Raw genomic sequence first — 27,190 nt, 5'->3', positions numbered from 1 at the left:
CCAGGTTCCACGTGGATATCTACATGCTTTCACACCTGTGACAACACAGACTACCAAGCATGCATCCTATAGTCACACTAGATAAGGAATAACAAGAAAACCCATTGGCTGGTGTCATAAAAGGAGAGTGCAGTGACCCTTCTCAGCTTCAGAGTGAAGCAATACCTACTTTATCTGAGTGATCGCCTTCTCCCTGTGATTCTATTTCTATGGAATGCATGTTTTCCAGGATTACAGGTCACAGATATACTATCACTGATCATAGCAGAGTTTTCATCAGAAGAGTTGTTAAGCCTGGTGGGTGCAGCAGTGGCAGCCTGCCAGAAGTATACTGGTGAAAAGCCACAAGGAGTCAGTAAATGGTTTAAAGTAGATGTGGGCCACATCGTCTGGTCCCAAACACGTAAAGGTCATTTTTGACTTTTCTGTCCACCATCATCATCAAAACAACAAGTAGGATAAAATCTTTTAGGAGAACTATTTGAACTATTTGTATTTATGGCCATTACTTGCATAAGAGCAGCATCTATATCCAGAATAAGTAATATGGCTATAATATGTAACTGAGAAATTAAGAGCAACGTGTTTGTCTGTCTTTGGCAGTATGTGGAGATGTACACGGACAGTTCTTTGACCTTATGAAGTTGTTTGAAGTCGGAGGTTCACCGAGTAACACGCGCTATCTTTTCCTTGGTGACTACGTAGATCGAGGGTACTTCAGTATTGAGGTGAGTAGTTGTGTTAGTATATTTGAGTCATTTTTATTTTTACTTTAATAATAATGAAACATTTATTTCCTCTTTTGAATATTTTTCACTCTGGTATCAGTAAACACTGTATGAACATGCTGTATAGATTTGGTTCACAGATAACGCTTTAAAATTATCTGCAGTTATCTTGGAGTGTGTCAGTGTTAAAAGGGTATTTCTTTATCTTCCAAATTTTTATATTTTCATGTTTTTTTGCATTTAAATGTTTCAGTTTTAAGGATTAAGAAGTCCTTTGCAATAACAAAAAATAGCAATTTGAAAGCATTTAGCTTAAGTAGCACTTTGAGATTTAATTTATGAATTTAAAGAAATAATCAGACTTATAACAATGTTTTTTTTTTTTTTTTGTTTTTTTTTTTTGTAGTTTTAGAAGGGTTATTCCTCATTTTTCTGACTGATTTCAGATCTGGCGACTTTGAGTAAAGCATTTCAGCTGGGCTGTTAATAAATGCTAGGCAGGCTCATTCTTTTGTAGGAAATAACTGGATTGGGAAAAAATGCTAATGTAATCAGTCACTATTGTTTATCTAACAGTGTGATATGTTTTGATGTATTCTAACTGTATGTCTTGTATGTTTAAGAAAAAAAGCTGTCTTTATATCCAATTTGGATACAAGTGTTACTGTCAGAAAGTCAAATCTAGTTTAGTTATGTTTTGGTGGCTTCTTATACTGCTGCTTGTATTCTAAGTGTATATGATGTTGTAGTAAGACCACTGGCTGCAAGTCACATTGAAAGGGCTGGAGCTGATGTAATGAAAAGCCATTTGGACTTGAGCGTGTTTCAGTCCCACTTTGATTCAGATGGTTTGCTCATGGTGAGAAAGGCTGCTAAAATGTGAGTACTACTGCAGTGCTCCTTGACCAATGGGTTTTGTGCCCTAACTTTTATTTCAGTGACACCTCCAAAGGGCACACTTTCTACATGCTGATTAGAACAGTTAAAAAATAAGACAGAGGAGTGGAGCAGAAAGCTGCAGTGCGACTCTCAAGATCCTGGCTGGAGGGCTGTGCCTGTAGTGCGTTTGAATTTAATTGCAGTTATAATGGTGAGGCTGGTTTAAAGTAAAACATAAATCACACATTTGGAATGGTTTGTGTACATTACCAAAAAAACAAGCATTTATTTATGTGTTGGTCCCAAGGAGCCCGACTTTCTTGTTAGCCTTTAAATTTGTCATGAGCAATCGTTCTCCAGGTCTCTCTGAATGGTCTTTCAAAGTGTTTTTTTTAAGACAGTGGCTGATTTTTCGCTTATTTTTCAGTCCAGTTGTTGCATCTGACCATTCTCAGGGGAGAAAGTGTGAGGGTTTCTTTTTTTTTTTGTTTTTGAAGCCACTAACACAGTGGCATATGAATCACGCATAAGAAAAGCATCAACTGAGGGATGACTCAGTGTTATGTCTACACATAAGAGACAATTTATCACTGAACCAGTTTTAAGCTGTGTTTTTTAGGCATTTGTTGTAGCAGCCTGTCACAAAATCTCATTTTGTTTCCCCATATTTTGTACAGCTGAATATAAGAAGCTAAAGAGTATTAAGGTTGTTCTGGTGGAACCTGGTGAGCAAGCAATTTGCATAAAGCTACTAGGTCTTAAGTTTAATATATATTTTAAAAAACTGCAAATTGATTCCACTTTGGCAGGCGAGAATAGCATTTTTACACCAAAAGGTGATTCCAAAAGAGCCTGAAACCTGGCAGGTGTCATCGTGGTGTGCATTTGAGGGAACTAGACACATGGAGTAGGGCTGGGCCATATCATACTGTTCACGGTAATACTGGTATAATGTTAGGCAACTATAAGAAAAGAAAATATCGCAATAGAATATGGGTAAAACGTGCATGCGCAGTGCCTTTGTTTTCATACGCACATGGCAGAAAAAGCATGGGGGCGACGGAGAATGAGAAGGGTGAAGGCGGATCGTTGAATGAAACAGATTAATCAGAATTGGTTTGTAAAAATGGTGCAATGTCAGTGGTGTGGAACTGGTTTGGCACAACTTTTGGTAGAGCATGCACGTTGTTATTACAGTGTTTTTCGGAAAATAAGTCGCTCTTAAAATCCTTTGATTTTCTGAAAAATTGACAGTGCCCCTTATAATCCGGTGCGCCTTATGTATGAATTCTGGTTGTGCTTACTGACCTCGAACCATAAAAAAACAGCTGCTTGTTTAAGTGAAAATACATTGATGGGTTTTTTTTGCACTAATAAAGTTGCGGAGTTTTAAAAGTATTTTGTCTCACATCAAATTATCGTCAGTTATATCGTTATCATAAATTTTTTATATAGATTTGATACATATTTTTGGCCATATTGCCCTGCCTAACATGGAGAATGAAATAAGAAGGGGCAGACCTAAAACTATCTATAGCAGAATGAACAGCTGATCTGAGAGATGCATGTGGCCCTTCAGATTGGTCCATCTACTGTTTACTGAAGCCTCATTAGAAATGGTCTCAGTGGAAGAATGTATGTGAGGAAGAAATTCTTAAGGAAAATGTGGAGAAAAGGCTGAGGTATGCCACAAGAACTGAATTAATCTTGTCAGAATTGACGGAAACGGCTTCTTTCTTTGAGCATGTCAGTGATCCCAGTGATCCTTTTACAGCACTGTCCTTGCTGTAAAAGCATAAAACCACACTGTCAGTCATGGATTGGCCTCCCAGACCTTGACATTATTAAAACAGCGTGAAAATTTGACAGAAAACAAAACAAAAGGCAGGACAGCGTCCAAAGAAGAGCTTTGAATGTCTTTTTGTACATATTCCATTTGTCTTATATGCTATATTTCCATGTATGTTTGCACATATTTCTGTGAATTGTATTGCTGTTTGCCATTTTCCTAGCACATTATTAAGAAACGAGGGGTGACTCAAGACTTTTGCACAATATTGTATGTCAGCACTCATGCTGGTAACAAAAACTAGGGAGAAATTATGCCAGATGGCAGTGAAATAGCCTTGAGAGCCAGATTTGTAAAAAAAACAAAAAACAAATAAATAAAAAATGGATACCTTGTGGGAGTAGTGTGACTTTCAAGCTTCACTGTTACTTACTCAGACTCAGTATGAGTTAGTGTATAACAGTGGGTTCCTTGTAGCACACATTTCAGATTGTTCCTGTAAGTACTTTTCTTGGTCTGAATTAAGCACCCTGTGGAGCACGAGTCCTCGTAGAGCATCTAAAGTATTGATGTTTTTAAATATAAATAACATTTGACATTTCAGTTGTTGACGACTTCTATCCTTAGCCCCAGACCTGCTAGGACCGGCTTTTGGAGTCTAAGTTTCCTCCTTCTTCCCGGCGTCTTGTATATTTGACAACTTAAGAACATAGTAATTGTAAAAGTTATGTTATATAACAGAAAAGAGCCTAGAAATAGTGACTGTTTGGGGCCCAAAGCTGGTCCATAAGTGCTTGAAGGGAGCCTTTCAGACATCGCTGCACCTTTTGATAGTAGATACATGAAGGATATGAGTGGGGTTTTTTTGTTTTTTCTAAAGGGCGTGTGCAGTCCTGATTCATGTCTTCAAGTATTTTGAATATTTGTGGAGAAAAAGCAGAAAATGAAAGCTATGTAAGAGTCAACTAGGACGTATGCTAACATTTTGAGCCTCCTCTGGGTCTTTTGATGGCCCTGGGTTATTGCCTGAGGTGGGTGAAATGTCACAGATGAAAAAGGGCAGAGAAGTAGCAAAGGGAATGAAAGGCTCTTGATGATGAAGATAGATTTGTTTTTACTAAAGACGCTTATATTTTTTTTCACCACATACTTTTCTAGAAACAGTGGCATCTCTTAAGAATCAGCTTGATTTGTTTGGGTACGCTTCTTGTGGTTCTAAAACTCCACAACCTACTGTGGCTGGCTGGGGTCACAAAGTAGTCCACAACTAACATGCAGCAACAAAAGTAATGGGATACACACATAATATGCAGCCAGGCAATTATTAGGATATAATTAAAAATGCTGCTGAGGGGAAACCAATCCAATAAACTGCCAGGATAGTTTTTTTTTTTTTTTTTTTTTTTTTTTAACAGTACCAGACACTGGATTAGCTTTGGAGCACACATACAGGAATAGCACAATTTGGTTTTTGTTATTGTTTGCTGTATTTTTATATACTGTTTCGATGATGATGCTCATGAGCACATGAGCAAAAGATTAATGTAGTCAGTGTATGTACAAGTAATCTGTGTGAGCTGAAAACTCAGGCTTCAGACTGCTCTGAATGCTCAGTTTCAGGCAGTGTTTGTAATCTTGGCTCTATGTCCATGAGGGACACTATCACTATTATGGTCATCCCAGGCACACAACTCGGAAGCGCCACCCATCTGCTGTTCAAGCTTTCTGTTTATAAGTGACAGCCAATCAAAGAAAGCTGGGTTAAAGTTAGAAGAAGAGGGACAGCGGAAGAACTAGGGGGCTTCACCAAGGATGAGATAAACAAGTGTTATTTTAGACTGGGAATCATACAAAGCTAGTAGTAGAAGCTTTGCATCGAGTTGAATTCAAAGATAAAAGATGGACACAGTTGCTGTGAACTCACCAGTTTGGACTCTGATCCATATGGTCCAAATAAGACAGTTGCCAAAACCATTTTTTCTTATATACAAGACTGAAAATATGCTTTTAAATTGTCTGTTTATGTATATTAAGTCTATGAAAATTCACTTGATTTTTACAGACAGCCTCAAAGGGTCAGTAGAGAAATTGCAGTTTCTGTTAGTTGATGGGTTCATTTTTTTTTTTTAATCCCAGAAGTTGTCCCTTTTGTTAGAAAAAATTGAGTTGAGCAACTTCGTAATTGCATTTTTCTTAATTCGTCTAGAGCTAAAACAGTGGATCAGTCAGTCATTCTAAGGTAAAACAGTTTTTTTTCTTTTTTAATAAATTAATAATTTAAGTGAATTTAAAAAAAAAAAAAAGAACTTCCAATTTCACCTTCTAAATTCTGATGATTTTTCTCAAAAATTTGAGATTAGATGGTCTGGTTTTTTTTTTCTCTTAAAGACTTTTGATTGAGGTAGATTATTACAAATATAAAATAATCATTAATTGGCAGCTATTGATTTGTTAAAATAGTGATTAAGATCTCTGAAATGTGTCATTGTTTCTACACATGAGAGGCAGCAGCCTAAAGTCACCATGAAACGGCACTGAAGTGTAAAATCTATAGATTTGCAGCCATTTGATCTCACTAGCAGGGCTAGTGTTTTTTTTAGGCCACTTCAGTAATGCATAAGGCAGATATAGGAAAATGGATATCAGGATGTGGTTACCTAGGTAACATAAAGAGTCACTGCAGCCTCTTGAAGCAGTGCGTTACCACTGCAGGCCAGCAATTTGCCAAAGTCTAAATTCAGTGTGTGTGCACAACCTGTTTTATTCTGTGTATTTCTTTATTCACTTAGTGAATTCTCTTTGATCCAAGCAAGTGTTTCTTTGGACAAACCGTCCAAGCCCCAGCTCCACCCCTACATAAACCAGGCACAGGCTGAAGAGAGTGTGTGTGTGTGTGTGTGTGTTTGTGGGAGATGAGGTGAAGGTAGCCAGTGTTCATGTCTGCCACACAAAGCTCCATGCCCCTTTCTTTGTCTTCTTTCCCACACTCGTGAGTAGCTGGCTGAAAGAGTGCAGAGAGCTCTCATTAAAACCCATGTCAGCTTCAAGCCACTCAGAGCCATGTCCTTTCCTACGCCTCCGCACATAAGAGAGAGCAAGTCACACCGACAGCCCCCTCAACACATTTACCTGCACTTCACAGTCTGATATTCCTCTCAGTGATCAATGTGTATAAGATGAGATGGGTACACCCACCACCACCACCACCTTATTTTGACATTGCGTGAACACACACCTGCAGGCTCTGGTTACCTTGGCATCTCGTTGCATCGACTTAATAGCGGGCCATGGTTTGCACATGTTAAAAAAGCATGTTGAGAGTGTCAAGTGGCAGCTATTGAACAGTGCATGAACTGAAGAGAAAGCATGTTTGGATTTGGATTGTAAATGCTGTTCTGTTCTTTTAAAATTAGAACCAGTAATGTAGTCACACGAAACCCATCCCACTACATATAATATTTGGTTAGCAAAGGGAAAAACAAACTGTTGTTTGGCGTATGATGGTTAATGTGTGTTTGGAGCTTCATGTGGCAGAAAGCAAATAGCAGTTGTAGCAGTTGCTACAGGACAGGAATTTAACTGCAAAATGACATAAGCACTCATACCTTACTTTTATATAGGAATATAACCAGATGGCAACCAGTCTGTTTGAGCCTCACGTTGCAGTGAGACACATCATGTTTATAAATTAAGCAGCAGTTATTTGGAAACCTTCACCAATCTGTCTGAGAGTGTTTGTAGTTAGTCTGTGATTGTTTGCAGACAGGTTGTCTCCCACCATGCGGCCTGTGCAACTACCTTGTGATCAAAAGTGATCAAAGGTTGAGAGTGCACATTCATTTTAAGAGCAGGGATGGATGGAGTGATAGATAATTGCCTGAGTAATTATTCCAACATTTGCTGTTTCTAGCGTTTCTAATATGAGTATGCTTCACTAAACATTATTGTTCAGTATGGAGGGGTATACGGGTTGTCTATCATTAAAGGAGATGCACACATTCTAAGGGTCTAAGGGAACTAAAAATATGATGTATCTTGCTGCAAGAACATAATAAGGGCATCTCTCACCCTGAGTCCACCTGGAGGCCTTCCATCGTCTTGGACTGCAGCTGGCAAAGTAGTCCTTGTTCTGTTCTGTAACCAATCTGTAAGTGAGGTTGGCTTAGGACATGAACCAGCTCTCTTCAGCTACCCGCTGTTTCTGCTTAGAGTCAGCCTGCATCTTGCAGCAGATCTCCAGAGCAGAAGGAGTACCATTGCCAGCTGCAGTCCAAGGCAGTGGCGTTGAAGTCCTTCCATGGGACATGAGTCCATTGGCTAGTTGGGGCTTGTATGCATGTTCTCCCTTTGGCTGTGTGAATTCCCTCTGGGTACTCTGGTTTCCTCCCACCGTGCAAAGGCACACAGGTCAGGTTAATTGGTAATTCTAAATTAGTCATAGGTGTAACTGTGAGTCTGAATGGTTGTCTATTACTTAGTGTTAATACTATGATAGATCTTTCCAGGATGTACCCCGCCTCTCACCTTATGTCACCTGGGATACTCCCTTCCCATGATCCTGAACTGGATAATTGATTAAGGCCGGGTGGCCAGCCAAAATAAAGTCTGTGTGCGATAAGTACCGGTAATGTCTCCTTTGTATCTCCGGTGGCTCTAAAATATGAAAATGTTAATAGTAGCAACATTTTGGAACACTGTTTTTCAATAGTAACAATGTTTCAATACTCACACAATGTGAATTGTGTTGGAAAGCGGGGCCTTTTGCTGCCTTTGAGAGGGTCATCTGGGATGCTAATACGCTTGTTGTAAAAATGTCAACATATTCAAGAGATGATTAAATCTAGTTCACATGTAGAGAGAGACATTTAATTAACATAAATATTGTTTTTGCTTTTTATATAGTGTGAAATTAAACCAAAAATCAGTTCCTGGGACTTTACATAGTAAGGTCCATACCTTAAAACCTTTGAAAGAGCAGCTCAACAGTTCCCCCTCGAACAGCTCTTGATGACAGTGGTGAGGGAAGCCTGTGTGTGGAGAACACTGAATATATTTGAATAGAATTATGAGCACACGTCTCTGACCTTTCTCACATTTCTCTCTTGCCGTCTCTCCTCTCAGTGCGTTCTCTACCTCTGGTCTCTCAAGATCAACCACCCCACCACACTCTTCCTGCTGCGTGGGAACCACGAGTGCCGGCACCTCACCGAGTATTTCACCTTCAAACAGGAATGTAAGTGTGCTGCTTTTCTCAGCCGTATGAAGACCAGCCCAGGGGGCTCATATGCTCTCTGTACCACTTTAAATTGACCTGTATCAGTCAGCTCTCAGATTTCACACATAGCCCAGATATAATGGTGCAGTCTGGTGCTAATAGTGTGAGTGCAGGATTGCTGTCGCAGGTATTTCCTTAGTCCCATTGATAGTTCTTTTCACTTTCAAGTACCGCAGACACAAATGAGGAATTGAAAACACAGTGCTGGGAAACATAGCTATGTTAAGTCAGACTTCATGCCAGAGAAGTGGAGTGTTTTCTCTATTCCCCTTTAGTAAAATGACTAGCGCCCCGTAAGTAGGACACATTTGTCACAAACACGTTGAATTGGGAAGTCCCATCACAACATGCAACAGTTCATCTGCGAGTCTCCAGCGAGGAGATGAAGCCTTTGTCCCGTTTGTCTTGCCGACAGCAAACTGCCGAAGCATGGAGAGCAGCGAGGCATGCTGTTGATGCTATTTAGACAGTTACACTCACACTTTGATTTCAGTCAGTGACAGCTGCACGCGCGCGTGTGTGTGTGTGTGTGTGTGTGTGTGTGTGTGTGCGCAGAGCAGGTGTGGAGGTATTAGCATGCAAACTCAGAAAGCAGTCGGCAAAGAATGTCTTGCCAGTTGCAAATAGATTTCACTCACTACATCCCTGCTCACACCCACCCACATGCCACCTCATCTGTACACACAAACACACACACACAGTTTGCCACCTGTTCGGTTGGGGCAAGCTTATTGATCGGAAAAGCTTGTTGATCGATAATCAGTTCAACACTAACAAATTTAATCAGAGAGATTAGGGATTGTTGTAGTAATTGATTGCAGCTGCGATCACACTTCTCTCGTAGCCTTGTCTTGTAGTACACACAGGAAAGGTTTGTAGAAGTAGTAAAATGTGGCAATCCAAGTCAGTGTGGCCTCACACGATGTTTTAACCCATGTTGCCTTACTGTTTTAAGTGGTGCATTAATGATATTAGAACGTTTTGTTTTTTCAGATTAAACAGTCAAGAGTGGGGATTATTTTACAACTTATTTTATGATTGATCCTCACAGTGTACAACTCGGAGTTATGACGTGGGCAGAATATTGGCTACTGCATTAAGGCTCTGTTGACCATGTTGTTATCCTTGCATCTATTCCTGCGATTCCTCCACATCCCACAGCTATTCTCATGAATGATAGGCGTCGCCACTATACCTCCACATCAGCACTCACAAAAAAGGGGTCGAAACCTCCCTCTGTGTAATCTTTTACACAATAAGACAAGTAACAGACATAGAGACTTGCACAAGCGGCAGAAACAGCGGCTTGCTACAATGGATTTGACGGCAACTTTGTTGTGCGGTAGATATAATGCAGCTCATAGCCTCATGAGCAAGCGCGATACAATGACGACCTGTTTTATTTAATGAATGCATTATCTTTGTTCTCATCAATAAACAGTTTTAGCATAGTTTATTATCACCAAGCACACTCATCTTATCTGTTATGGTCTACAGCCCCATGACGTCGTTTCTGGGAAGACATGGGTTAGTGTGCGGAGTCCAGAGTTAATGCCGTCTTATGAATCTAGGTTAACTCTTTACTTTAGCTAACTGCAGAAATAGCATTTTCCTGTTTCTCATCCCATGAGTAGTGTTTCATTGTTATTCCAACTAAGCATTAAAGATGTTCATTTACTAAAACATTTTCACAGAGTAAAGAACTTAAATTTCCAAGCTCAAAGCTCCACACTCCCCTTTATGACCTTAAAGTAGCACTGTCTTCAAACTGGCACTCGCATTGTACTGTCCTGGCTGCTTCTCCTCTATAAGGCATGGACTTCCTCCTGACCTAATCTGACCCTTTCATTCTTCTGCAAGTGGCGCTGTAGAAGCTGTCTGGAAACAATCACCACTGGCACAGTTGGCAGGGCAGCTCTGCTAGCCGCTCATAACACATCTACCAAACCTTTGCTGTAGTGAGCAAATTCAACAGACTTTTTGCCATTTTTGGCAGTAATTATGACCTCAGACTGAATCCCAATCTTTATTTTTACTGCAGGTAAAATTAAATACTCTGAACGGGTGTATGACGCCTGTATGGAGGCCTTTGACTGCCTGCCCCTCGCTGCCCTACTCAACCAGCAGTTCCTGTGTGTACATGGCGGACTCTCACCAGAAATCAACTGCCTAGATGACATAAGAAAAGTAAGTGATCGACCGCTGGCTTGTGACATTATCAAGATCTGCCTTTCAAGTTAATCTCTTATATGTTCCAAGAATATGTGTTAAAGTGTCAGCTCTAATCGCAGATCATTCACTCCGTCATGCCTCATTACACGGGATTCTAGCTTTGATGTACAGCCTGTTCCACTGTTGGCAGGTTGAAATCCAGAATGGGCATTTCCTGTCTGTGCCATGGATGCCCTGGTCAAACTGAGGCAGGACAACCAATATGGCTGTTATTGAAAACAAAAGTTTTACAATAAAGTGCACATTTAACAGCACCAGAGGGTGACATGAAAACACAGTAACATCTAAATTAAGTCATCAACTTAGTTTACTATATTTAGAACGAAGGCAGGTGGCACGGTGGTTAGCACTGTTGCCGCACAGCAAGAAGGTCCTGAGTTCAATTCCACCATCAGGCCGGGATCTTTCTGTGTGGAGTTTGCATGTTCTCCCTGTGTTTGCGTGGGTTTCCTCCGGGTACTCCGGCTTCCTCCCACCGTCCAAAGACATGCAGCTTGGGGATAGGTTAATTAGATAATTGGATAAATTGCCACTAGATGTGAATGTGCGAGTGAATGTGTGTGCGAATGGTTGTCTGTCCCTGTGTGTGTTGGCCCTGCGACAGACTGGCGACCTGTCCAGGGTGTACCCCGCCTCTCGCCCTATGACAGCTGGGATAGGCTCCTGCGACCCTGAAAAGGATAAGCGGAAGCGAATGGATGGATGGATGGATAGAACGAAGGCAGGCTTAAACTGGCTTCACTTTTTAGCTTTGGAGCTACGTTGATCTCTTATTTACAGTCTGTTAGAGATGGACAGTTAAAAGCTATAAATACTCATCGGGCAAATACTTTTGGACTCTGTTTCTCACATTTCTTAAAATTTTATTTCCTGGAACATGTTCCCTGTGTTTGACTAGTTAGGATCAATACTTGAAGAATGAAGAATGAAGGATAGACTTATTGTGAAATTCTGTGTTGATACAATATTACAAATAACAAAATTGGCTGATAGCTGAATCTAATACTGTTAGTTTGGCTTGGACACAGAGAAATTGTTACAAGAAATGACCTGTTTAAAAACTCTTCATGACAGTATTTTTAAATTTTTAGTCAGCTTAATATTAATGTGAATCAACAAATGACCAGACATCACTCAACTCCTTATTTGATGGTATGTCATGTTAGCCGATATCAGTCAGCAGTGCTGATGTCGGTCAATAAAAATATTTGGCTGATGTAGCTATTAAGTTTATGAAGTTTGATAAATTAGAGCCCAAGCGATTAGTCTGCGATATTATCGGCCTGTACTAGATATTTGCTGATTCACTGGTATCAGCATTTATAACAGGCAATAAATGAAAATTTGACAAGTGGAGATTGGATAAACACTCTTCAGTCGTGTTTTGAGTGTTGACGTTACATAGTTTGTCTGGCAGAGGGCACCCTGCAACTTCCCTGTTGGCAACATACATTTTTGGAGTGCCACAAACACAACCAGGTGAACAGAACGAAGTCCAACGTAAATAAATAACACCACATCGCAAATGTTAGAGACGTGTTTTCTGTTTTGTGTGTCTGATAGAAAAAAGTATTAGGAGATGTGTTGGCATATTGCTGTCTTGGTCTTGGGGCTTTAGTCAAAATAAAAAGGCCAGAAATTGTTTATCGGTTTTTATTGTTTAACATGGGTTGTAGCCTTTCACAAGCTTCTCAGCTTGTTACACTAGTTCTGTCCCTGCTGACAGAACTAGTGTAACAAAGCGAGTTCGGTTAAAAATGCATTTTTTCAGTTCCTTCCATGTCATTTCCATCGAGGCAGTTGAATGGAATGCTTTCATGTGAGAGAGTCCATTTCCTTGACTTTGTGGCTTTAGCCACTTTGTCACAACCAAACAGTTCCTCTGCTAAGCATGTTTGTATTTTGTGCTCTGCAGTTAGACAGATTTAAAGAGCCTCCAGCATTCGGGCCAATGTGCGACCTGATTTGGGCAGACCCTGGTGAGGACTACGGCAGTGAAAAAACATCAGAACACTTCAACCACAACTCCGTCAGAGGCTGCTCTTACTTTTTCAGGTAAAACTGCCGCTTTTAACGTCACTGTTGCGCTCTGCACAAGCACTGCCCTTGTAGACCACTTTAATAATAATAATGAGGAATCGAATTGAAAACGAGCTGCATCGCGCAGGTCACAGGTTGTGGATTCATTGTTTTATAGGTCAATCAGCTTATTGAGGCACTTTCAAAAATGGCCTTCTCAAAACAGGTTAGCAGATAAAAACAGCATGTTCAAAATGGGTCAACACATTCAGTGTGCCTCTACAAAATAGGTCAACAGATTCAAAGAGCTCCTTCACAATATTCTGTGGAAATGGGTCCAGCAATGGTCAAGAGCAGACAAACATGTTAGAGATTTACACATTTAAATGGCTTGTTTAGAAATCTGTGGGTTTAAAGATACAAAACGCTTATTCAGAATAGGAAACAACAGCCAGGTGATTACGTGTAATAAGATTAGAGAGGAAAAATTGAACAATGCCTATCACAGTCCTTTATGACAGAAAATGTTAGGCTGAGATAAGCTAAATCAGTTAGATTGGAGCTAGTTACATCAGCTGTGTGCAACTTGAGATGTAACCAGCTTCCTCAGTAAGTCTGTATTAAGTGAAGATAAATGCATCAGTGAATTAAGAGATTGCACCAGACCTTACCAAGAGATGGCAGCTTAGGGGAGTTGGTCAGCCACTTTGGATGGACTTATCATAGCTTTCATTTTGTGGTCTCCACGTGACAAAGTAAGTACTTTTAAGAAACTATTTAGCTCATATTTGGGAAAGACTTTTGTCACAGCGGTTTGCAGTGTTTCACACATTACACACGCATAACTCACAATGTCAGAATGTCTAAATAAAGGTTTCTTCCTGTTTAGAATGTGGTCAGTTTTCAACAGTCTTTGAGACTGACACAAAAGTTAGCCAAATACAATAGACGACCTGCATTCAGCGATGTCAGCGACTCTACACCTAACCTAAATGTAAAACACTGTAGTTGTTATGCCGACTGTCAACCTGCCTTGTTTGATAAATCCAGGGAACAGTATGATGACCTTCTACTCCAACAACATTGAAAGGATTGCTTTTTTCCACTGGTGTATACTGCTGTCTGTTTGTATAAACAAGGTGATGACACACAGGCAAAGAGCAGTGATGCCTGCTTGTGATGCAGCCAGTGTAAATCTGAGCTAACTAAGGCCTCAGTCACAAAGGCCTAGAGACCAGTCAGCGACCATCTGGCAACCACTTTGGTCACGACCAGCCTGTATGGAAAACCCTCCTTCCGACTGCTTTGGTTGTCAACAGGTTGCTGTGTTTGCCAAACGTTTGCATGGAAGACGCCAACTTGTCTGCAAACACTTACACACTGCTCACTAAGCAGTAGTGAAACATGAAAAGTGTGAGGCAAACCAGAAATGAGGAATGTTCACCTTCAGACTAAAGGTTGTTACTCTGGTTTGCAATGCAAACTACAGGTGACTGCAGAGATCTGCTAGCAACCAAAGCAATCACAATGATGTTTTTGGTGCAGCAGCATTCTGTTTGCAGACAATTTCACCTTTGTTTTGGTTTCTCAAAGTTGCCAGTGTGTTGCGGCCTGTAGGCCCGTGTGACTGATGCCTCATAAAGCTAACATTAGATTGATAAAGCAGCATCTCAATTATTGTAAAAGTATAACAGGTGCTAGCATAATTTTACATTTACATTTTTGTTAAAATGCTGTCATAAACCACTAATTAGATTTATTTTTTTATGTTAGTTTTTATTTTTGTGAAATACAAAATATCTTAACTGATTGGCTAAAAGATTGTTAGCACAAACTTTGGGGTTGCTGCTAACTCTGAAATGCAGAGCTGTGCAAGAAAATAAATAAAACATAGATACCTTGATAAAGTTTCGGGAAATAAGAACACATTGATACTGAATATAGACGTGATTTGCTGGAGGTTTTGTGAAAGTGTGTAGTCCTTGAGTTGATAACTTTTGATTGGCAGTGCTATAGACATTTCCTCCTTTCATGCATATCTTAAGGTGAAGTGATTTTGTTTAGCTGATCGCTAGTTCAGATGAAATAGTGTAAGAACTGACCAGTTTATCAAGTGTTAAACCAAAGTAATAGTGATAAAACACTCTTGTTTTGTCTTGTGTTGCAAGTCCCTTAGAGCCCAGATTTACTTACTGATGAGTTGAGCTAGAGCCAAGACCGTGGAAGGAGAGGTTTTAGTCATCAAGATTTCCATCAAAAGAACTTGAAAGTAAAACAAGGTTTCCTTTGATGAACCTGCTGAATGATTATTTAACAGCTGCTTGCAGCATGCTCTCATTTATCTCTGCATCACTGAGGATCTCTCACCTGGTCTTCTTTGAGCAGCACTCACTAGTGTTCCTCCAACATCCCCTCCTTTGGTGGTTCTGGAGTTGCTGAGTAAATGGAACAAATAATTGTGACTATGATTTTGCCGTAGTCGAATATTAATACTGGTCAAAACATTAAAGTCTGCATGTCTAAAGTCTGTTCATATTGCCAATATCAGAAACCACTGGGGCTGGTTTGATGTTGCTTTGTTTATTCCCAATAATTTCCAGAGCTAATGGATTAGTTGTACTCTAAAGTAAAGTAGTTGTCCTCATCTAGCCTCTGCTTGGTCTAAACTTTTTGGAGAGGCCAGCCAGTGCTGCTGAATCCCATAAATACACCAGAGCAACCACTGGATACTGTGCATCTTTAAACTCTGAGCTCAAGAGGCCAGAGGGCACAACATGCTGAAAATAAACGTGAAGGCATCTCCTCAGGCCAACAGTCAATTAGTAACTGATCTTAAGAGGCCTCACGCTGCTCCGTCTAATGGTTTAAATTTGAACTACGCTTTGACCCCTCTGTTAGTGGTTTTAACTGGTCCGCCTTCTGTCTCTTTCTCTCTTTGCAGTTACTCAGCAGTCTGTGACTTTTTGGTAAATAATAACTTGCTGTCGGTAATAAGAGCCCATGAAGCACAGGATGCAGGGTAAGTGGTATTTTGAAAACACATTTCCAGCTTTTGATGATATGGAACATGTTTAATGGGTCACTCTTATTTGCGGCTGCATAGGTATCGGATGTACAGAAAAAGCCAGACCACAGGTTTCCCTTCATTAATCACAATCTTTTCAGCTCCAAATTACCTAGATGTCTACAACAACAAAGGTCTCTGTCTTTTCTTTTTTCTCATACCTCTCTCATTATTGTATTTTTCTTGCCATTTACCTGTCTTCAGTCCTTCAATGTCTCCTCCCATCTCCTCCTCTCTTTCTATCCTAGCTGCTGTATTAAAATACGAGAACAACGTGATGAACATCCGACAGTTCAACTGCTCCCCGCACCCTTACTGGTTGCCCAACTTTATGGATGTCTTCACGTGGTCTCTGCCTTTTGTTGGAGAGAAGGGTACGTCTGCTGCCGAGTTTGGAAGTGGATTGGAGGCCGACAACGATTCTTGTATTGAGCTTTCTATGATTCATTTACAGTGACGGAGATGCTGGTGAATGTACTCAACATTTGCTCCGACGATGAGCTCATGTCAGAGGGAGACGACCTTTATGAAGGTAGGTAAAAAAAAATGCATGTCTATTATTACTGAAGAAGCATCCACTCGAAAACATTCATCTCGAAATGTTTCTGATGAATACTTTACTCATAAATATAACCAATGGACTGGGACCAGTACAAAAAAAAAAAAAAACAAGAAAAAAAAACACCAAGTTGGGGAGGGTCATTAGTGAGAACTGCCAGTGTGTTTTTCCACAGTGGTAATCTCACTAAATTGAGAAGAAGCTGAAATGAAAGTATTGTCATGCAGGCAAACTGTTTATTTAGCAATCTTTGGCAGTCCACCTCTCTTCCTAACACGATACCTCCTGGTCACCATTCTACTAACATCAGCAATACGATCACAGCTACGACAAGCCGATGTGATGTCTTTTCAGACTTTTTTTATACGAGGGCAATCCCAAAGGTCAGGTCTGCTATTGTTTTAGAAATACAAACAACAGTTAATTTTCCATAATATTTACATCATTTTAAAGCTTGAAGACTTATTTTTCTACATAACCGCCATTTTGGTCGATGCATTTTTGTAGATGCTGTGGCAGTTTTACAATGCCTATGTCATATCCGCTCGCCACCGCCACAGATTCGCCTTCAGGACAAATGTTCTTTCAACTTTGGGAGCAGGTGGTAGTCACTGGGTGCGTAGCCCAGACTGTAGGGCGGGTGGGGGGTGAAGTTCCAACTAAAGTTTGGCAGGAGAGCGATAGTTTGACGGTGACGTGTGGATGCGCGGTATCGTGGAGAATGCTTACACACAGTGCGCAACTGTGTTTTGGGACCAAAAGGGGGTAGTATTGGTTGACTTTCTGCCTGTTGGGACCACAGTAAATGTTGACAGGTACTGTGAATCACAGGAAAAACTCAGAAGGCCATTTCAGAACCGGAGAAGAGGAATGCTGAGGAAGGACGTAAGCATTCGCCACAACACCGCATGTCCACACGTCACCCGTGATGTAAATATTGTGAAAAAATAAACGGTTGTTTGTATTTCTAAAACAATAGGAGACCTTACTTTTGGGATTGTCTTTGTATTTACCGGTGACCACATACTCATAGTGCTCCTAAAATCAAACACTTTTACTTGGTGATGAACCAGGATAATGTGTCCTGGACACAAACTACTCAGTGGGTTTGAATTTTTCTTAGTTTGGACAAATACATCCAAACAATGACAAGAAAACTTCTCACTTTCTTTCTGTTCTTCACACATTACAGTAACCTGTGAATTGTGATGGATCGTGAGCTGGATGAGCTACTAGTCACATTGTAGACTCTGTTTTTAGTACATTGTTCTCTAGAATTGTGGCAATCAGGAAACAAAGGAAATAATCTTTCTCACTGACACGCATCAAAAATTATTTTTCACAAATAATGGGGTAAGGGCATAGTTAGGATTATTATCTATGATGAGTCAGACCTGAGAAGGTTAACACATTTTTAACATGTATCAAAGCTAAACCTAGTTTAAGGCGTGTTTTTGTCTAAAAATCCATAAATATAGGTGGCCTGCTCACCTGTGCACATCTGCTTAGGTTGTAGACTTTATACAGATTCATTTCTGCTTCTTCAGTGAATGACGATTTTAATTTGGCTTTTAAATTGGATGAAGTGATAATGAGTCCCGGCACTCACTTAACTGACATGGAATGCTGGGAGGTGATTTATGTGTAGCGCTTAATCATAATTCAGCCTCTGTCACACATGGCTGATGCTGAATAGGGAGTTCTGGTCCCTGAAGTACACGCACTCTGCTCTGAAACGAACGCGTGACCAAAGAGGGCGAAGAATATCACTCCCACGGGATGGAAAGTGCGGTGTGCTTTGTCTTAACTCCTACTACGCACTGTCTCCAGGCGGCACCTCAGCGATGCGCAAGGAGGTTATTCGGAACAAGATTCGTGCTGTGGGAAAAATGGCCCGAGTCTTCGCAGTTCTCAGGTCTGCCTTGACTTTGACATTCTCTTTTTTTCCCTTCTTTTTTTTTTTTTTTTTTAAATATAATCCCAGTTGGAAATGCTTGTGTTCATGTATATATGCTAAAGGGATTTCAATGAGCTCAGTGCACTGGGTCATCACAATACCAGAAATAATTTGCAGGGCACCACAGGGCCAGTATGCAGCAGGATTGGTGAAGCTGAGTTTGAAAACACAGCGTTGGCCTGCTGGGATTAATGAGCGGGCACGAGATGAGTCACGATGCACCTAGACTCTGTAATGACATTAGACATTATTCCAGATTAATGGTGCTGCTGCTAGCTCGTCACACTGCTGCAAGTGGACAAGCAGCCTATTTGTCAAACGCCTCTGTATGTCGAATACTGAAAGGGAGAGGAGGGGTAAAAGAAGGCTAATGACACTTTTTAAAGGCGCAGATGTCTCTGTAGGATAAGAAAAGGTGAAGTTTGCCTTTGAAGTGTCTCAAAGTTTCTATAGAATAAAAAGCAGAGGACCCATTAAAGGCAACATGTTAACATAAAAGTGTGCTAACACAAATCTGTTTATTATGTAAGAACAGAGTCTTAAAAATATTGGTTCAGCTGCTAAAATTGACACAAGTTGTCAGTGACCCAATTACAGAAGCAGGGCACATGCTAGCAGGTTGGCTGGAGACGATTAGTGATGATAGTCCATCGAACCAAACAAAGACTGGATGAGACGGAGAAGGTGAAACATCCAGTGACCTCATGACCTCGTGGTTTGAAAACCGCTTATAAACCACAAGGTGTGGGTCGCTGCGCTTGTTGAGACGTAAACTGTGTGTGCTCTTCATGCTCTTGTGTGTTGTTTTTGGACTAGGGAGGAAAGTGAGAGTGTGTTAACACTCAAAGGCCTGACCCCAACTGGAACTCTTCCAGTGGGAGTGTTGTCTGGGGGAAAGCAGACCTTACAGAGCGGTAAGTGTTTCTTATACTGTGTAACTTTTCCACTGTGTCCATTTACCACTTAGCTCTAATTAGACAGGCTCATTTCTTCACCCTGTGTCACAGAGTCTGTTTATTTAAGCACACCTGTTTCCCCCCTGTTTTTGCTTTTATTACACACTTAGCTTTTCTTGCTAAGATTTAAGTTTAAAGATTGCCCTTATTTTCTTGTGGCAGTTATCCAGTTATCCTAGCCTGCTTATCCATGCTAATATATACATTATACACTTGCTGGCATGTGAAGCAAGTCAGAAGAATGGTGGTTGAAGTATTACTGTCAGGACTCCTGACTCCGCCCTCTGATACCCTGATGTCTGTGGGTATGTGTAATAATTTTTGCAACTAAATGATATTATTGCCATTTTTTTTCTGCAGCTGATTATGTTTATTCTGTAGCAATGTTGTTTTCATTTCACCTGATTAGTTGGATGACTTTCATGTCTTTGCTCCTCTGTTATATTGGCTTCAAACTCTGATGCAACATTTTGAGTGTGAAGTCATAAAAACTGACATATTTCAATATGTTTGCTCTAATTATTGTTTTTTTTATAATTGAGTCATCCTAATGGGCTTAGCTGTAGAGTTAACATTCACAAAAAATAAATTCCTTTGGTTGTGTTGCAACTAAACTAAAGAAGCCACAGCTTCTGTGTTGGGGGTTTCCTGTTACTGAAGAATAAACCTGGTAATTTCCTTCTGTTTGGGTTTCAAAAGAGGCAATGTGGAAAATACGGACATATCTGTGCATCTCAGTGACGCTGAAGAGACAAGTGTTCAGATACATTATGATACAGCCCTATACATGCAAACATATGTCACAACATATCCTAATATAAATGCCCAAAGAAGTACCCAGTGACATTTTAAAACTGCCAGGCCATTCCATCTCAAATCAAACAATTTTAAGAACATTTTCTCCAATATCCATAAAAATGTCACACTCCAACGTTTGGATATATTTGGATATATTTTGAAAATGGTCCATCGACCTGTCACTTGCGTTTTTTTTAACACTTTAAAATCTGAGGCCATTTTTGAACATTAATATTTCAAAAACTATTAAAGATAAAAGTGCATACAGTTTTCTGAGCTTTCCCTGCCATAAAAATGAGTGAGAGTCTTTAATTTAGGGACGATAAATCACAACATGTCTGAGTTAAAATAGGACTTAAAAGAAAATTGAAGTCTTTGAAAGTCCCATATTTGAGCACACACTAACCCCCCAAAAACTTACACATTGCAAATGAAAATGTTTGACAATTTCTGAATACCATAGAATTGTATTTCACAATAATGCAAAAATGACCATGTTTAATGTACAATAATGTTTAACGTGAAGTTTTTAGTCACAGAAACGTTCATGCAGGATTGAGCAAGTACGACAAGTTGTATCATTAAAAATATCAGTAGATAGCTTCTAGATGGTCTTCTAATTATAACTGAGAAAATAAATTTGTTAAATTACAGATTTTTGATTTTTGAGACCTTCTGTCCTGGATGTGTTTTATAATTCAGTAAAATTAAAACGGCCAACGATGATTTGAGATGGGATGAACCTGCTGCCATGTGGGAGACTTTTTCTAGAACAACTTCAGTATGTTAAAAAGAAGCATCCAAGGATTGTTTTCAGCTTTGTCTGTGAATATCTGATACAGCAGCTTCACCATTCGGTTATAGTCTCTTTGAAGGGTTCGAGATCAATGGTGGTATTCCCGCCACAGGAAGCAGTGTCAGGACTTTGACTGCCCCCTGCCTCCATGCGGCAGAAAGCTTTGGGGCTGAGCCGTGGGCCGGCTGGTCGAGGAGGTCAGCCTGTCACCTGGAAGTGGCTGCTGACCCTTTGATCTAAAGGTCAGCACCAGGCCTCACCTGCCACAGGACGTGCTGGGAGCCATGCTCTGCCATGCTGGAGGCTCACAGAAGTTGCAGAGCAATCAAAGGGAAAACCACATGTTGTGACCTTTCTGAGAATGTCATTGTCCATGTCTCTTCCCCCAATCACAGCTTTCAGATCAGCTAGGCTAGTTCAAACAAGGGGAGCAGGGGGCTGTGTGTATTTTTATCCAGTCCTCCTTGATTCTCCGATTCTTGTTTGTTTCAATCTTGATGATAATATACCTGTGCATTTTATGAACACATAACATCATTGCTGCACTAATTAAATCCAGTTTGCATCAAATTTAAAGGAGAAATATTCGTCGTGTTTCCAAAAGCTGTAAAAATTATTTTAGTTCACTTTGACATGAAGCTGATTGTACATGCGTAAATGAGTGTGTGTCTAAAGGGAACATCTGACTGCATGTGTGTTGAGCTGGACTGCCTGGTCATGGTTGTGCATCTCGCCTCCCTCTTAGTGTTTAACCAAATCCCCCCTGGCTCTCCACACCTAAGTCCTCGTGACCCTTTAACACAAACACTGGCTTAAAACTCCAGCAGACTTCTTCACTCTAACCTTTCCACCCAATCGCCTAAGTGTTTTGGTGACGCTTCACAGCTGCTATGAATTTTTGCCTCCCTTTGAATGAGCCATGGGTGTTGGCCTATATTCTGCCATCTGTTTCTTCAGATTATCCGACAGGGGTGTTCAGATTTATTTTTTAAGTTGTATTTTATTTATTTTTTTAAACACTGTTGTATTTGCTGTCTCTGGCTACTTTGATGACTTCCTTTTTCCCCCTCCTTCCTCAACTCCCATTAACATAGCTACCGTTGAGGCAGCTAAAGCAAAAGGTATGCATTGGCTGTTTGGCTCAAATCCCCCTGTCTGTGTTTTGTGTGTGTTGTTCACCCTTTAACACAGACCCACTCCTCAAATATGTATTTTTTCCCCCCTTTCTGTAGTGTCCCTAATGTTTATTTCTATTGATTATCCTGTTATAGTGAATCCCGTTATTGCTGGTTGCTCTTGCATCATCAGAATCTGTTGATAACACTGGTTCTGTCATTGTGAAAATCAGCACTAGTGTTTTCTTTGACAGACAGAATGAGGTGGAAACAGCAACAGAACATGAATTGAAACAAAATGCTTGAATGAGAAAGAAGTGAACATAAGTAATCGCCGTTTTGTAATTGCTGTGTTCTCTTTGTAAATACAGAAATCTTTTTTTCTAAAACATTTTAATACAGGCAAAAAGCAAATTTGCACAGGCACTAATTAAGACTTAGACTGTGTTGCTAAAAGGAGATTCAAAAAGTGTCAACTACCACTGTATAGTTTAAAGCTTTGGAGGATTCAGGTCAGCATTAGCTAAATCAAGCTCGTCTCTGGATGTCTGAAAAATAAAAGACTGTTATAAAGAGGTTATGTATTTTGTTTTGTCGATCAGGTTTAGGACATGATTTGTCCTTTGTTGATAAGAAGTCCCTGGCTGTGGTCACATAAGCTTTTCTTGCCAAGTGTGGCTCCCCACACAGAGAAAAGCCTGCTAAGACCTGGTTGAGATAAGACCGGGGACATCCCTGCCTGGGATATTTTCAGAATCTAATCCTGTTGCTCCGTTTGGCTGTTGCTACACCGCTCGTCTCTTCTGGTCAACAGTGATGGCTGGCGGATCAACAGGTCTCAGTTATCTCATCAAATCCATAAAATATTCTATTGTAGAAGACATTAACAGTTAACCTTGTAGATGAGGTAAAGCAGGAGCGTTACTTACAAATTATTGCTTACAAATAGTCATCAACCTTTTATGTCTTGTTTATCAAACAGAAGAGCTCAAATAACTCAGTTATGTTTCAAATGTATTCATTTCAATTGATTTTTTTTTTTTAAGTAAACCTTTTAGGCCATGAAAGCGTACGTTAGACTGTTACCACTCAGAGTTACATTTACCATCAGTCTACAAATTTTAGTATCTGTTCATTCACACCTTTTTAGATAAATATTTCAGGAATGCATCCTGTACTTTTAGGGAAATATTCTAATTAATTATTTTGTGTAACTGTTATTTACTTCTGTAAATATGTCAGCTACTTGTCCTTTGCGTTTAGCTTATTATTTTGATATTTAATAGAAACAATATCATTTTACAATTTTTATCAGTCTAAGATTACTTATCTATTAATTTCAACCACGTTTCCTGTATTTTAAGCTGCTTTTTGACTAAATTAAAATATAAATTAATCTATATTTAATTAATTAATATGTTAATTATTTTACATATTGACTGTTTTAATTTTAGACAATTAATTTAACTACATGGTGTTTGCGTTCGCCTAATCATTTCACTTATGTAACTATTACCAACTTTACTAACACATAACCATTCATCTCAGATAATTATCGCCCTATGTAACCTGTATGTTTTGCTAATTTTTTATATTATGCATCAATTACTTTTAGCTAATTAAGCGATGTATGTTCTTCTGAGCTGTTTTATCAACAGTTAGCTAACTACATCGGTGCACAAATGTATTTTATCAGATCATTTTGAGTGTTAACTGTTTTATCACTGGGATAAGATTATTTTGGACATTGTTTATCACAAGGACTAATATGTCATTGTACCATATTCATTATATCAAATCAAAAATGTTTTCAAATTGGAATCTTTTTATACAACCGTGTGACCGATGCAGGTCCAAGTACCGCTGGTTGGAAATCGCAAAACTCAAAGTTGATAAATTCAATTATTTTATTCAAGGAACAATTTTATTTTTTTTAAATCACAGATATCTGATTGTGCAAGAGTGGCCTTGAGGGTGTTTTTTTTTTTTTTTGTTTGGTTTTTTTTTTTTTTTTTAATATATAATTCCCATATAAAGTGTTAACCACTGAGTTTTTACTGTCTGTTTACTTTGATAAAATGAGTGAAATATATGAACTGTCTCTTACAAGTTTGCTTTTCTATTTGCACTTGTTTTCTTTCTGGTTTCCTTGGCCGTTTCGGGACATTAACGTAAGTCTATAACGTGTGAGGTGTTTAATTGGTGTAGTTTGTCCCACTGGTGCTTGAACGTTAGGAGTCATTATTTAGTTGTGCATGTGTTGTATTTACAGATCATCCGTTCTGTGATTAGCAAATACTGTGTTTATTGCTCAGCAAATGAAATCCCACAAGGAATGCATTTTGATTGAGGGTGGCAAAGAAAATAAAAAAAGAGAAAGCTAAAAATGGCGGTTTACAGCAAATACTTGCTGTGACGCACTGCTATTACTAAGCTGTTTCTACCTTCTTTTAATTTTCTCTTTGGTCTCTTTTCTGCTTTTTAGCAATTCAAGGCTTCTCTCCCTCGAGGAAAATTCGCAACTTTGAGGAGGCGCGTGGCCTAGACAGGATAAACGAGAGGATGCCTCCGCGCAAAGATGGCCAGCAGCCAGATGGAACCACAATCAACACCAACACCCCCAACAAGAATGGCACTGATGGATAGGCAACTGAAACACTACCCTGCCATCTTTACACAACCCACACCACCTGAGTCATAGCCCCCAACTGCTCTCTCTCGCTGTCTCTCTCTCGCTGTCTTCATCTGTCTCCTCTGCTGAAGCTGCCTGTCCATCATCTGCTCGCCCACAGCCGGGCAGTGAATGGAAGCAGACACATCAGTGGATAAAAACAAAAGGAGCCGCAGTGCTGGGAAAGCACTACCCAGCTGCTCAAGAAAAGACAAACATTTGACTCTTTTATTTATTAAAGATAAAACCTATTAGATATATTGTGTTATAGCAAGAAATTACTGAATGAAGACATTTTACAGTCGAAATGTATTCTGTCCACTGAGGCTATACATGTCGAAACGATTAAAAAAAACCAAAACAAAACAAAAAACAGGATTTTATAAATTGAAGTTGGTACCAGTAGATGAAGATGAGTTTTTAGTCATGTTAAGTTTGTTTTTTTTGAACTGTTGTTCTTCGTGTGCTTGATAAGGGAAAGTACAAATACTGTAGCCTCGTCTGGGTCTTGCGAGATTCTTCCCGAGACATTTTGGACACTTGAGGTTCTACATACAGTATGCCTATATGTACATCAGTCAAAAGATAAATTGCATATGTATTTAAAAAAATATGATGGGAAAAAATATTAAATTCTATCTTATCTAATATTAATAATTTTAAAAAAAGTAAAAAATTTCTATGTGAAGACTTATGTCTTTAAGACTTTGTCTTATTTATACAATTTGAAGCCCTAAAGGTGGTTGTTTTTTGTAAAGTATTTTGTTCACTTCCAGAGGAAACGTTTTCCTGTATTATGGTTTGTAAATGACACGGTTAAAGTGAAGGATTAACTCTTTATGTGCAATGATAGTTTGTATTTCTGGCTGTCTTGTGCTGGTTACGACTTGTGTTCACTTGATGGCAGCTAGGAAGTTCTTGCTGCCCTTAACCCCCGACCCCCCTCAAAAAAAGAAAAGTACAAAGCATGTCTTATTCTACACAGCAACCAGACCCATTAATACTCCTCTCTGGGTTTGAGCTCCGCACATCAAGATTATACTAAAAGGACCAGATTTCTCTCCGGTTATTGGCCAGAAGAGGACCTGCATGTCGTACTCTCTTCAAAGCAGACTGATGTTCATTATTACATAGGAAACTTCAGTGTATTTAACTGAAATATGGCAGTTTGATGTGATCTTTTATTGTAAAACACTAAAAAAAAAAGGGGGCGGGGCATGCTTTTGGGGGTTTACCTTTGTTTCTCAGTCTGTATTAGTGTCTCCATCTACTGTTGATTAGGCAGTATTCTTTTAAATTGTGATAACTGTGCATATCGAATAAGGGAAACATTTGACTTGCAGTGAAGCAACAGCACTTTGACGTTGCCGTACTTAAATACGATGGACTGAGTCATTCCCCCCGGCAGGGACAGCTGTCTGTCAAGGCCTAACAGTACTGTAATCATCTCAAGCTTGGCTGACTCACATACCCAGTATCTTATTTTTACAACCTATGGTCACACAAAGGTGGTGAACCATTAACACCTGCTGAGATTGCTGCTGTTGCTCTCTCTCTCTCTCTCTCTCTCTCTCGCTCTCTCTCTCTCTCTCTCTCTTCCCCCCCCTCTCTGAAGTGTTCAGCAGTCTGAACATCTCCACTCCTCGCCGGCACTCCCAACCCTTTAAGACCTGCTTTTTCTAGGACACGCTGATCTGACTCTACTGGTGCTTCGACACACCTGACTGTAATTCAGTTGTCTTTCTGTCACTCATGGAACGGGGACATAAGCTTTAAGATTTGCTATTCTGTCGCGAGTTTAACCCCCCCACACACCGCTTTTTGCTTTTATTTTTTGGAAAGAAAAAAAAAAAGCACGAGCCATTTGCGTTCATGTGCCATGCCACCTTGGCCACACATGTCAAACTCTGATCTGTGTGAGTGTGCTTGTGTGGATGGTGAACAGAGTCCAGTCAGGAGGCTTTTGAGTCTCACGTGATTAAAGATGACGTTTCTTTATATCCTTAAATTTTCCAAAATATTGTTGTTTGCCATTATGTTCTGTAGTTTCTGGGAAGGCTTCCGAAAGTGTTTGTTTTTTTGTTTTGTTTTATTGGTTTACATTCAGAACTGTGATGTTGACATTTATTTTAAAGGTAAGGCTTTATTGGGTGAGGCATACAGTATACTGACCTCCTGTTAGGTCCTATACATATCTTGCAGAATGTTAAAAAAAAAAATGTTGTTCATCATATCAGATCTTATAATAGCTGTAAAAAAAACAAAAAAAAAAAAAGGGGGGGGGGATTAAAAAAGCTGTACCGTATTTGTCATGCGAGGCCATGAAATCTTTTATGTAGATGTATCACTTGG

At 39.7% G+C, this 27,190-nt stretch overlaps 1 protein-coding gene across 3 annotated transcripts; it reads left to right on the top strand.

Annotated features, from left to right (window-relative positions):
* Nucleotides 1–299: 299 nt before the first annotated feature.
* LOC120745327 (serine/threonine-protein phosphatase 2B catalytic subunit alpha isoform-like) lies at nt 300–27,190 on the top strand. 3 transcript variants are annotated; one of them, XM_040050081.1, is made up of 12 exons: nt 300–728; nt 8,518–8,629; nt 10,713–10,858; nt 12,819–12,958; nt 15,864–15,941; nt 16,026–16,120; nt 16,235–16,360; nt 16,441–16,518; nt 18,376–18,460; nt 19,319–19,416; nt 22,147–22,173; nt 24,662–27,190. In XM_040050081.1, exons 1-12 carry the CDS (start codon nt 639–641, stop codon nt 24,811–24,813), a joined length of 1,227 nt encoding a protein of 408 aa, XP_039906015.1. In that variant the 5' UTR covers nt 300–638; the 3' UTR covers nt 24,814–27,190. The 3 variants fall into 3 exon arrangements, with proteins under 3 accessions (XP_039906015.1, XP_039906016.1, XP_039906017.1); XM_040050082.1 differs by lacking the exon at nt 22,147–22,173 and having other exon boundaries at nt 24,653–27,190; XM_040050083.1 differs by lacking the exons at nt 22,147–22,173; nt 24,662–27,190 and adding an exon at nt 19,621–22,140.

This window comes from Simochromis diagramma, unplaced genomic scaffold, assembly GCF_900408965.1.
Source record: "Simochromis diagramma unplaced genomic scaffold, fSimDia1.1 OVJJ01000159.1, whole genome shotgun sequence".
NCBI classification, from domain to species: domain Eukaryota; kingdom Metazoa; phylum Chordata; class Actinopteri; order Cichliformes; family Cichlidae; genus Simochromis; species Simochromis diagramma.
Note: the sequence above shows the minus strand (reverse complement) of the source record. Positions and strands in the feature narration are given on the sequence as shown.